This window comes from Notechis scutatus, chromosome 1, assembly GCF_049901735.1.
Source record: "Notechis scutatus isolate UNSWTSFEM ecotype Mainland chromosome 1, rNotScu1.2, whole genome shotgun sequence".
Classification (NCBI taxonomy): Eukaryota; Metazoa; Chordata; class Lepidosauria; order Squamata; family Elapidae; genus Notechis; species Notechis scutatus.
In genome coordinates, this window is record NC_142009.1 from 333279571 (window position 1) to 333292555 (window position 12985).

A 12985-nucleotide genomic window follows, 5' to 3' on the forward strand; every position below is an offset into this window, starting at 1 on the left:
TCCACCGAGTATAGTATACGTTAGCAAGGGTGCTTATATAAGACTTATATACCGCTTCACAGTGCTTTACAGCCCTCTCTAAGCGGTTTACAAACTCAGCCTATGGCCCCCAACAATCTGTTGCTGCCTTTATTTTTATCTTTATTTTTATTTTTTTTGCGCAAAAATTTTTAAAAGGGAAGGAGGAGAAATTGCAAGGCCTGCCCCTCAGGCAGCTAAAGCGGGTTTAAAGAGGGAATTGCTCCGGGTTTCTTGGTTCTCACGCATTCGATGTCATGATGTGCCTGATCCAAGGAAGGAAGTCGGCTATGCGGGAATAAACGCCCGGAGGGATTTGGTTGCCATAGGAAACGATGCCTTCCACCACTCCTTTGCACACCATAGGACCTCCGGAATCTCCCTGAGGAAAAAGGAAAGTAAAGCAAAGAAGAAGAAAAAAGCTGGAACAGGAGGCTTAGAATGGATTTCTGCAAAAGTGGTTCTCCTCAGGTACCAGGTGTTGGAAACCTCTCCCCCCACTGGCCTAGAGAATGAAATATTTTGGGGAATATTAAAAAGAGGCAGAATATTATATTTCCCCAAAGGAGAAATGGAGAAACATGTTTTTTTTGTTTTATTTTTTATCTAAAAAAATTATTTCATTGTCTAAAGCCACAATGATAAATATGTTTGATCACTACATTCAGTATCTCATTCGAAGAGCGAGTAATGCTTGTAGGGAGTAGAAACTGAACGTGCGTTTGATTAGTCAGGAAAACAACAGTTGTAAACTGATGGCAACGACAGTGTTTTCTATTAGGAGAAAAGTCAAGGAGGGAGAAACATGACACGCTGGATTCATAGGGGTTTTAAAACACATTCTCTAGAGCCGTGTTTCTCAACCGTGGCAACCCCAAGAGGTGTGGACTTCAACTCCCAGAACTCCCCAGGGTTTGGCTGGGGGAATTCTGGGAGTTGAAGTCCACACATTCCAAAGTTGCCAAGGTTGAGAAACACGTTCTTAAAGGCAGAAAGCAGACCCAGTCTTTCTTAATAGCCTCCAGCGGTTGCCTGAAGAGTTTAGAGATGGACATTTTGTGCTGGGCCAGCCTATTAACAAATAAAACACCTTCAGTTCCAGCTGAGGAGATTAAGAAGGACAGGAGGTGACTTTTAGGACATAATAGGATTAATCCACCACCATTAGAATAGCAATTTCCTTCCCCCTCCTCCTCTCCCCTTCCTCTTTCTCCTCATCCTCCCTCTCTTTCTCTCCCCTCCTCTCCTCCTCCTCTCCCCATCTCCTCCTCTCCCCATCTCCTCCTCCTCCTCCTCCTCCTCCTCCTCCTCCTCCTCCTCCTCCTCCTCCTCCTCCTCCTCCTCCTCCTCCTCACCAGGTTCACTACATTGTACAATCCCATGCAACATCTCAGAACCCTATAAAAAAATCCACGTATTCCTCAAACCAATTTATCAGCTGTCCCAGAACTACATGCTGTTGTTGGTTCCGCTCATCAACAAACCTCCTTTCCTTGCAGCCAGTCAGCCTCCATTTAATTTCCATCTCCTTTCTCCCAGCTTAGAACTGGACCAGATTTTTCTTCTAACACAGGGATTGGGACTCCCATCATCCCCTGCCAGTCCTTTAGGACATGAGATGGAAGTCCATCCCCTTTTGGAAGGCAGCAGGCCGAGGACACCGGAGGATGATAGCGCTAAGCAAGATCCCCAGGAATCTGACAGGGCTGGATGTTTACATTTATACCTTATTCCATACCATGAGGACTAGCATCTTTCTGAGATTTTAAGGGATCAGGGCCTAGCTAAATGTGGAATGTTTACTCGGTGTGCAAATAGCTTCGGTTTTATTCCTCAGCTTCTTCAGTCAGTCTCACTTTAAAGTAAAGGTAGTCCTTGTCTTACATCCACAACTGAGCCCCAAATTTCTGTTGCTAAGTGAAACATTTCTTAAATGAGTTTTGCCCCATTTAAGACCTTCTAAGGTGGGACTAGAACTCTCCATCTCCTAGTGATTGGCCCAAAGTCAGTCAATCAGCTTTCAAACTTAAACTGGCACTGGAACCACCTCTTGATGATCGGTCTAAAATCACCCAGCCAGCTTTCATACTTAAGGCGGGACTAGAACTCTCCATCTCCTAGTGATCGGCCCAAGGTCACCCAGCCAGCTTTCATGCTTAAGGCGGGACTAGAACTCTCCATCTCCTAGTGATCGGCCCAAGGTCACCCAGCCAGCTTTCATGCTTAAGGCGGGACTAGAACTCTCCATCTCCTAGTGATCGGCCCAAGATCACCCAGCCAGCTTTCATGCTTAAGGCGGGACTAGAACTCTCCATCTCCTAGTGATCGCCCAAGGTCACCCAGCCAGCTTTCATGCTTAGGCGGGACTAGAACTCTCCATCTCCTAGTGATCGGCCCAAGATCACCCAGCCAGCTTTCATGCTTAAGGCGGGACTAGAACTCTCCATCTCCTAGTGATCGGCCCAAGGTCACTCAGCCAGTTTTATGCTTAAGGCGGGACTAGAACTCTCCATCTCCTAGTGATCGGCCCAAGGTCACTCAGCCAGCTTTCATGATTAAGGCGGGACTAGAACTCTCCATCTCCTAGTGATTGGTCCAAGGTCACTCAGCCAGTTTTTATGCTTAAGGCGGGACTAGAACTCTCCATCTCCTAGTGATGCCCAAGGTCACCCAGCCAGCTTTCATGCTTAAGGCGGGACTAGAACTCTCCATCTCCTAGTGATCGGCCCAAGGTCACTCAGCCAGCTTTCATGATTAAGGCGGGACTAGAACTCTCCATCTCCTAGTGATCGGCCCAAGGTCACTCAGCCAGTTTTATGCTTAAGGCGGGACTAGAACTCTCCATCTCCTAGTGATCGCCCAAGGTCACTCAGCCAGCTTTCATGATTAAGGCGGGACTAGAACTCTCCATCTCCTAGTGATTGGTCCAAGGTCACTCAGCCAGCTTTCATGCTTAAGGCGGGACTAGAACTCTCCATCTCCTAGTGATCGGCCCAAGGTCACTCAGCCAGCTTTCATGCTTAAGGCGGGACTAGAACTCTCCATCTCCTAGTGATTGGCCCAAAGTCACCCAGTCAGCTTTCATGCTTAAGGCGGGACTAGAGCTCTCCATCTCCTAGTGATTGGCCCAAAGTCACCCAGTCAGCTTTTATGCTTAAGGCGGGACTAGAGCTCTCCATCTCCTAGTGATTGGCCCAAGGTCACCCAGCCAGCTTTCATGCTTAAGGCGGGACTAGAACTCTCCATCTCCTAGTGATTGGCCCAAAGTCACCCAGTCAGCTTTCATGCTTTCATGCTAGAACTCTCCGTCTCCTAGTTCCTAGGCCACCACCTAACCATTAGATCAAACTCACCAACTCACATCTTCCCAAACTAGAGAACTCCCCCACCCCTTAAAATGAACTCACCCACCCAACCTTTGCTTCCTAACCTGACTTGTATCCCGGAGTTGATGGAAGCTCCCAGCACAGATCATGGCCTCGTCAAGCTCTGGATAGAATTTCATGCATTTTCGGCGATTGTAGATGGTGATGTTGGTTTCGTAGAGTTTATAGGACCTGAGCAGTTCGTCAATCATGCCCCATCCCGAAGTGATGCATAGGGTTCCATCCGGGACTTCTTTATCCGACCGAGGCAACGGTACGACCTGGACATATCTGTTGAGGATGGCGGGGTGAGACAGCTGATTCAAAAAAGGAAGGAAGAAAAGAGAGAAAAAGAAAATAAAATGAGCTCCGTCGCAAGCAATGGCTGTTGGGAGAAGATGGTGGTGGAAGTACTCATATCAAAGGGCCTAAGCGCCGGAGCTCACTGCAACGGCATTGCCAAAAAGGCATTAAGACTTGTAAATCTAACCCAGAGGTCTTCAGCTTTAAGACTTGTGGACTTCAACTCCCAAAATTCCTCAGCCAACAAAGCTCCCCCTTGTGGACTTCAACTCCCAGAATTCCTCAGCCAGCAAAGCTCCCCCTTGTGGACTTCAACTCCCAGAATTCCTCAGCCAACAAAGCTCCCTTTTATGGACTTCAACTCCCAGAATTCCTCAGCCAACAAAGCTCCCTTTTATGGACTTCAACTCCCAGAATTCCTCAGCCAGCAAAGCTCCCTTTTATGGACTTCAACTCCCAGAATTCCTCAGCCAGCAAAGCTCCCCTTTGTGGACTTCAACTCCCAGAATTCTTCATCCACCAAAGCTCCCTTTATGGACTTCAACTCCCAGAATTCCTCAGCCAGCAAAGCTCCCCTTTGTGGACTTCAACTCCCAGAATTCCTCAGCCAGCAAAGCTCCCTTTGTGGACTTCAACTCCCAGAATTCCTCATCCACCAAAGCTCCCCCTTGTGGACTTCAACTCCCAGAATTCCTCATCCACCAAAGCTCCCCTTGTGGACTTCAACTCCCAGAATTCCTCAGCCAGCAAAGCTCCCTTGTGGACTTCAACTCCCAGAATTCCTCAGCCAGCAAAGCTCCCTTTTATGGACTTCAACTCCCAGAATTCCTCAGCCAGCAAAGCTCCCTTTTGGACTTCAACTCCCAGAATTCCTCAGCCAGCAAAGCTCCCTTTATGGACTTCAACTCCCAGAATTCCTCAGCCAGCAAAGCTCCCTTTGTGGACTTCAACTCCCAGAATTCTTCATCCACCAAAGCTCCCTTTATGGACTTCAACTCCCAGAATTCCTCAGCCAGCAAAGCTCCCCTTTGTGGACTTCAACTCCCAGAATTCCTCAGCCAGCAAAGCTCCCCTTTGTGGACTTCAACTCCCAGAATTCCTCAGCCAGCAAAGCTCCCCTTGTGGACTTCAACTCCCAGAATTCCTCAGCCAGCAAAGCTCCCTTTGTGGACTTCAACTCCCAGAATTCCTCAGCCAGCAAAGCTCCCTTTGTGGACTTCAACTCCCAGAATTCCTCAGCCAGCAAAGCTCCCTTTTATGGACTTCAACTCCCAGAATTCCTCAGCCAGCAAAGCTCCCTTTGTGGACTTCAACTCCCAGAATTCCTCAGCCAGCAAAGCTCCCTTTGTGGACTTCAACTCCCAGAATTCCTCAGCCAGCAAAGCTCCCTTTTATGGACTTCAACTCCCAGAATTCCTCAGCCAGCAAAGCTCCCTTTGTGGACTTCAACTCCCAGAATTCCTCAGCCAGCAAAGCTCCCTTTGTGGACTTCAACTCCCAGAATTCCTCAGCCAGCAAAGCTCCCTTTGTGGACTTCAACTCCCAGAATTCCTCAGCCAGCAAAGCTCCCTTTGTGGACTTCAACTCCCAGAATTCCTCAGCCAGCAAAGCTCCCTTTTATGGACTTCAACTCCCAGAATTCCTCAGCCAGCAAAGCTCCCCCTTGTGGACTTCAACTCCCAGAATTACTCAGCCAGCAAAGCTCCCCTTGTGGACTTCAACTCCCAGAATTCCTCAGCCAGCAAAGCTCCCCTTTGTGGTCTTCAACTCTCAGAATTCCTCAGCCAACAAAGCTCCCTTTTATGGACTTCAACTCCCAGAATTCCTCAGCCAGCAAAGCTCCCCTTTGTGGACTTCAACTCCCAGAATTCCTCAGCCAGCAAAGCTCCCCTTTGTGGTCTTCAACTCCCAGAATTCCTCAGCCAGCAAAGCTCCCCCTTGTGGACTTCAACTCCCAGAATTCCTCAGCCAGCAAAGCTCCCCTTTGTGGACTTCAACTCCCAGAATTCTGGGAGTTGAAGTCCACAAGTTTTAAAGTTGCCAAGGTTGGAAACCCCTGAAAATTTTAGCAATCATTTCAATTTACCACTGGGCTGAAAAAGGTGATTTGCAACCTGTTCTCACACTTATGACGTCGTAGCATCCCCATAGTCATGTGATCAACATTTGGATGCTTGGCAACTGGTCTGTATTTATGCCGGTCGGAACCTTCCAGGGTCCCGTGATCGCGAACTTCCTAGCCCGCTTCTGACAAGCCAAGTCAATGGGAGAAGCCGGATTTGCTTAACAGCCCTGTGACTCACTTAATGACTGCAGGAAAAAAAGCTGCAAAATGAGGTGCGAGGCACGACTAACTGGACAACCAGCTTGCTTAGCAGCAGAAATTTCAGTCCCAATTGAGGTCATAAGTTGAGGACCAGCTGGAATGGCACAGTTTTGGCTATATGGAGGTTTTCACATGGGGTGGCAAAAAAGGGGCTTTTTTTTACTGGCTCCCCCAAAAATCAGGGGCATTTGGGGGAGTCAAGATGGCAGCTGTGGCCCCTGACGAAAGTTTCCGCTCCTTTTTTTACTTCTCTCTGTTGCATTGTAGCTCTCAGTTATAATATGGCTTTTAATTACAATGTAAAACCAGAAAATAAAAGGAAAATACTGTATATCAAGAAATGACTCCCCGTATTTGCCACCCAAAAAGGCACCAGGTCTTATTTTCGGGGGACGTCATCCACCGACTAACCTCACTTGCATGCATTGCCCCCGGCCTCCTTTTCGCGGTCAGAGGCCTTCAGGAGCTACTTCTTCTGAGGCCAGGAAGGCTTTCCTGAAGGCCTCTGCAGCCGTTAACAGAGCTCTGGATCGATCCAGAGCTTTGTTATCAGCTACAGAGGCTTTCAGGAAAACCTTGCCAACCTTGCCGGCTTCAGAAGATTTTAAAATGGGTCGGCAGGGGTGTGCGAGGCCTGGCTACAATTGTCCAAAGGTAAGTAGTAGGGCAGCTCCACTACCCCCATCCACACCCTAGCTTAATTTTTACCTGTCCACTCTGGAGTGGGTGGGGTCTTAATTAGGGCTTATTTTGGGGGGTAAGGGGTTATATTGGGCTCGTGTAAAAATCAAGGTAGGACTTACTTTCAGGGTAGGTGGTATTTTCGGGGAAACGGTTATTACAGTGGCATAACGATAAAGGATGCCAAGCTTTGGAAGAATTTCCCTTACCCTCTCCTTAAAACTCGCACGCAAAATTAGTTCTGCCTTTTGGAATCAACGGTTGTCTCTGGGGAGTTTTCAGCCTCTGTCCAAAGCCCAAGTTGCTAGTCCCTGTGGAGGGGGCAAGAATCTCCCACAGTCCCCTTGTTGCCTTTAAGAGGCAGCTTGTGATGTGTTGTGATCTCAGGGAGGAGAGAGAGGGAACCTTTTAAGCTTTTTCTCTCTGGTCAATTGGGGGGTGCAGTCAGCCGCTGGGATAAATTACCTTTAGCAAAAGGATATCATGGGTCATTGAAATTTCATTGTAGTTGGGATGCATGTGGTACGATTCGACGCCAAGCACTTGCTGGGTTTCTTCAACGGCATGAAGATCGTGTGCTCCCAAAACCACAGTAAACTGGCTGAGGAGAAAAGCATCCAGTGGGGATTAAAAGCCGTGCCATTTCCGCTCCCTCCTTCCTGCTCTTTCCTCCCTCTCTCCCTCCTTTCCTTCCTTTTCTTCTTGCCTTCCCTCTTCTAGCTGCCTTTTCCTCCTCTTCCGTCTTCTCGCTTTCCATATGTTTTACTTTCTCCCCTTCCCTCCCCTCCCCTTCTCTCCTTTCCCTTCCCTTCCTATTTTCTTCCCTTTCTCTTTTCCTTCCTCTTCTTTCCCTTCTCTTCCCTTCCCTTCTTTATCTATTTACTTCCTTTCCTTTCCCTTTCCTTTTACACCTCCCTCCCTCCTTCCCCCTCTCTCATCCATCCATCCACCTCCACCTCCTCCTCCTCCTCCTCTTCTATCTATCATTTACTTTTCTTTCTCTTTCCCTCTTCCCTTCCCTCTCTCCCTTCTCCCTCTCTCTTTCAACCATCCTCCTCCTCCTCCTATCTATCATTTATCTCATCTTTCTTTCTTTTTCCCTCTTCCCTCCCCTCATTCCCTTCTCTCTCTCTCTTTCAACTCTCCTCCTCCTCCTCCTCCTCCTCCTCCTCCTCCTCCTCCTCCTCTTCTTCTTCTTCTCCTCCTCCCTCCTCCTCGATCTATCTATCTATCTATCATCTTATCTCATCTTTCTTTTTCTTTCTCTCTCTCCCCTCCCTCAAATGTCTGAGATGGAAGGACCCCAAAAGGTCATCTAGCCCAGCTCCCTACTTAGAGCACCACAAACTCCATGATTCCTCCTGTCTCTTTGCAACTTCTGCCGTGCCACCATTTTTCCTGCTTCGGCTCTGTGGAAAACCCGCCCCGCATCCCACTTCCTTCCACCGCCAGTCTGGGCCCCGTTCGGCCCTCCCCTCTCTCCTTCCGCGCTGGTAAGGCTAGACCAGAAGAGGGGCTTCCCTTACTCCATGCAGTGAGCAGCTGTCATCACCCACTGCGGAGCCACCAGAAATCCTCCACATATGAAATCATCTTCAGACTTCAAGGCTACCATGTATGGTCTGGAATGGGGTACAGCTTCTTGACCCCCAATAATCCAACTCTTCAGTGGACCTGCGTGAGAATTGGAGGAATGTTCAGTGGCCTGTGTGGGTTTTGGGGTTGTTGTTTTTTTTATCCCAGGGGGTTACAGACAGAGGTGGGCTTCAAAATTTTTAGCAAAGGGTTCTCTGCCCAGTTGCTGGGTGAGCGTGGACATGGTAGGCGTGGCCTAGCTGGCCTCCTGCACCACAGTGGGGAGGGCTGTTTTTGCCCTTCCTGGGCTCTGGAGGCTTTCCTCAGGCCTCCGGGAGGGCGAAAATGGCCTCCCCCAGGCTCCAGAGGCTCTCTGGGAGCCGGAAATGGGCCCATTTCCGCCCTCCCAAACTTCTGGGAGGCCTGTTTTTCGCCTTCCCCAGAGTCTGGAGGCTTTCCTTAGGCCTCCAGGAGGGCAAAAATGGTCTCACCCAGACTCCGGAGGCTCTCTGGAAGCCAGAAACAGGCCCATTTTCAGCCTTCCTGAACTTCCAGAGGCCCATTTTTCGCCTTCCCCAGAGTCCGGAGGCTTTCCTTGAGTTTCCAGGAGGGTGAAAACAGCCTCTCCAGGCTCCGGAGGCTCTCTGGAAGCCAGAAACAGGCCCATTTCTGGCCTTTCCGAACTTCCGGAGGCCCATTTTTTGCCTTCCCCAGAGTCAGGAGGCTTTCCTTGAGCTTCCAGGATGGCAAAAACGGTCTCTCCCAGGCTCTGGAGGCTCTCTGGAAGCTGGAAACAGGCCCATTTGCAGCCTTTCTGAACTTCCTGGAGGCCCGTTTTTCACCCTCCCCGAGCCTCCGCACATGCCTTGCACTTACCTGCATCCAAAATGGGCCACGTGGGCTTTCCTGGGAGGGGCGAGGAGGGGTGGGGTTGGCCAGCCAGGAGTGGGATTTGGGGGGTTCTCCAAACTGCACAGAATCTTAGCTAGGGGCTCTCCCGAACCCCTACGAACCCCCAGCAGCCCACCCGTGGTTACAGACAATCCTCGACTTACAGCAGTTCACTTAGTGACAGTTCCAAGTTACCACGGCACTGAAAAAAAGGTGAACTTATTACCGTTCTTCACCCTTACAGCCGTTGCAGCCTCCCCATGGTCACGTGATCAACACTCAGATGCTTGGCAACTGACTCACACATACGACGGTTGCAGTGTCCCCTTGGGGGGTGGGGGGTGTCACGTGATGCCCTTTTGCAACCTTCTGACCAGCAAAGTCAAAGTCAACTTGAGACTTTCAAGAAGAGATTGGACTGCCATCTGTCAGAAATGGTGTAGGGTCTCCTGCTTGGGCAGAGGGTTGGACTAGATGGCCTCCAAGGTCCCTTCCAACTCTGATTATCTGTTATTTTTATTTGTCTTGGGGTATAGGTTTTGTATAGTTTTATCCTTTTTAACATTGTAAGCCACCCGGAGTTGCTCTGTAGTTAGATGGACAGCCAATAAATTTAATAAATAAATGTAGAAAACTGATTGATGGTTTGTGTGGTAGAATCCCTCTAGCATTCAGAATAAGATTGAAAAACAGGCTTGCCAGATGCTACATCTTTTCTATCCTGCTCTACGGAGTGGAGAGTTGGTCTCTGACAGAAAGTCATTTAAAATGTGGATTTACAGGCCGCTGTTATATATACATCGGGTTGACAAAATCAGAAATGAAGAGATGGTAAGCCGCCTGGGAAAGCTAAGGGAAATCATCAAAACCATTAAAAAGAGAAAGTTATATTTCGGACATGGGATGCAACATCTGGAAAAATACGACATATTTCACTTAATCCTCCAGGGAAAGATTGAAGGCAATCGAGGTCCAGGCAGAAGACAAACAACATGGCTTCCAAATCTAAGGGACTGGTTTGGACAAAACTCAACAGCACTTTTTCGTGCTGCTGTTGATAAAAATAGGATCGCCAGCAAGGCTTGCCAAAATGTATAAAAACTTATCTGCAAAATGCTGGAAGTGCAAGGACTTACCGGGTATATTCTATCACGTGTGGTGGATGTATAACTATGCAAGAAAATATTGGAGATTGATACAGACATGGGTGAAACAAATGGTGGGAGAGCATATTCCATTTAAGCTAGCATTATTTCTCTTGGGAATAATGACAGAAGGTTATAGGAAAGGTATAGCATATTTAATAATACATGTATTGACAGTGGCAAGAATGATATACGCACAATATTGGAAGAATGAAACCACATCACCAGAAAGAGAGATAATAAGGATAACAGATAACAGATAATCAGAGTTGGAAGGGACCTTGTAGGTCACCTAGTCCAACCGGGAGACCCTAACCCAGGGGTAGGGAAACTTGGCTCTTTTATTGCTTATGGACTTCAACTCCCAGAATTCCTGAGGGAGCCATAAAAGGTTCCCCATTCCTGGCCTACTGGTTTTTCAGTTGTGGGGGAAATCAATTTTTTATTTGAATGGGACTGTTTAATATACAAAGGTAGGACATATTCTTTATATGGGACTGTTTAATATACAAATGTAGGACATATTCTTTATATGGGACTGTTTAATATACAAATGTAGGACATATTTTTATAGGACTGTTTATATACAAAGGTAAGACATATGTCCTACCTTTGTATATTAAACAGTCCCATTCAAGTCAAAAATTGATTTTCCCCACAACTGAAAAACCAGTAGGCCAGGGATGGGGAACCTTTGATGGCTCCCTCAGGAATTCTGGGAGTTGAAGTCCATAAGTCATAAAAGAGCCAAGTTTCCCTACCCCTGCCGTAGACCATTTCTGGCAAATGGCAGAAATGAAAGGAAAACAGCGGCTTGTGCAAAATTGGATAGGCTAATCTTAGAACTGAAAAACAAGCGGGGGAATCTGATTATTACAAAACATGGAATAAGTTTTATCAGTGGTTGCAAAAAAGAAGGGAAGGTCAGAACAGAAGCAACCAGGATGAATAGAATTAAAAAGTAAATATTGTATCAATATTATGAATGTTAATGGTGTAAACTCTCTCTCTCTCTCTCTCTCTCTCTCTCTCTCTCTCTCTCTATATATATATATATATATATATATATATATATATATATATATATATATATATATATATATATATGTGTGTGTGTGTGTGTGTGTGTGTGTGTATTTGGTTATTCGGGTTTTCTCCTGCGTAAGATTGGAAGTATCTAGGCAACGTTTCGATGAAGTCTCATTCATCATCTTGTTGTGTCTTCGGCTCTGTGCTTCTCAATCTTACGCGGGAGAAAACCCGAATAACCAAAGATCCACATACAAATACCGCAAGAACCTCAGAAAACACACACAAATATATCTATATCTATATCTATATCTATATCTATATCTATATCTATATCTATATCTATATCTATATCTATATCTATATCTATATCTATATCTATATCTATCTATCTATCTATCTATCTATCTATCTATCTATCTATCATCTATCTATTTATCTATCATCTATCTATCTATCTATCTATCTATCTATCTATCTATCTATATGAAAAAAATAGGATAGCCAACATGATCACCGATGTCCAATGATGGATATGGCATAAGAAGATTCAGAATAACAGAATAACTGAGTTGGAAGGGATCTTGGAGGTCTTCTATTCCATCCTCCTGCTCAAGCAGGAGACCCTGTACCATTACAGTCAAATGGTTGTCCAATCTCTATTTTTGAAAGCCTCTGGTGTTGGAGCACCCACAATTTCTGGAGGCAAGCCGTTCCACTGGTTTATTGTTCTATTCCAGAGGTCTCCAAACTTGGCAACTTTACAACTTGTGGCCTTCAACTCCCAGAATTGGCTGGGAGAATTGGCTGGCTGCAGAATTCTGGGAGTTGAAGTCCACAAGTCTTAAAGTTGCCAAGTTTGGGGACCCCTGTTCTCTTCTAATTAATTGCCAATTTGTTCTCCTTTTCTTGGGGGTTTTGCTTACCTGGATGGGCCAGAGGGAAGATCAACAGGAACAGAAGAAGCCGCAGGACGTTTTCCATCTTGGGGCTCACTTCAAGGGAAAATGGTACCCAAGTGATTGGATTGTGAGATCTTTTGTCGCCTTTATATTCATTCGTGCACTTCAGAAGCTGTAGAAGCCGGTCTCTCATTGGCCACAAAGCCTCCATGGCACCCTCATGCCCTCCCGAAGAAGATGCTCGCATAAACTGCAATCAGATAAAGAAGTTTTTATCTTTGTGCGGTTGGCTAGAATCGAAGTCATGCGCCAAATTTGGTAGCCCACAATCCCTGGCCTGCAGGGGTGGCCCTGCACCCCATTTTTGGAGTCTCTAGCTCTACAAGACCATAACATATCCTATGCCAAAATTTTCAGGCAAGACGGCCCATTTGTTTTTATTGCACAACATTTTTCCACGTGGGAAGCAAGATTAAGGATTGGGATGGGAAGCCATGCAACTTTCAGAAAATCCCACGACCTTCAAAATATCGTCAAAACATGTGGCCAAATTGGTATATTTGGGCCCAGAAAGTCAGGAACACTTGCAGACTGCTGGATTATTTTAGTTGAGTTGAGTTTATTATTTTACTTTACTTTATTTTACATTATTTTATTACTTTAATGTACTTGTTTTACTGTTTCATTTTGTATTACTTTTTAAATTTTATTTTATTTTATTTATTTGCATTTTGGCAGAGGGTTTGAGGG

General features: G+C 46.6%; 1 protein-coding gene across 1 annotated transcript; it reads right to left on the bottom strand.

The window, feature by feature from the left end:
* Window positions 1-123: 123 nt before the first annotated feature.
* On the bottom strand, window positions 124-12390 carry LOC113426429 (mast cell protease 1A-like). The gene is made up of 5 exons (XM_087954424.1): window positions 12260-12390; window positions 8220-8367; window positions 7159-7294; window positions 3449-3700; window positions 124-400 (listed from the first exon to the last, which is right to left on the bottom strand). The coding sequence occupies exons 1-5, from the start codon at window positions 12315-12317 to the stop codon at window positions 260-262; spliced, it is 735 nt and encodes a 244-aa protein (XP_087810550.1). The 5' UTR covers window positions 12318-12390; the 3' UTR covers window positions 124-259.
* Between the last annotated feature and the right edge of the window lie 595 nt (window positions 12391-12985).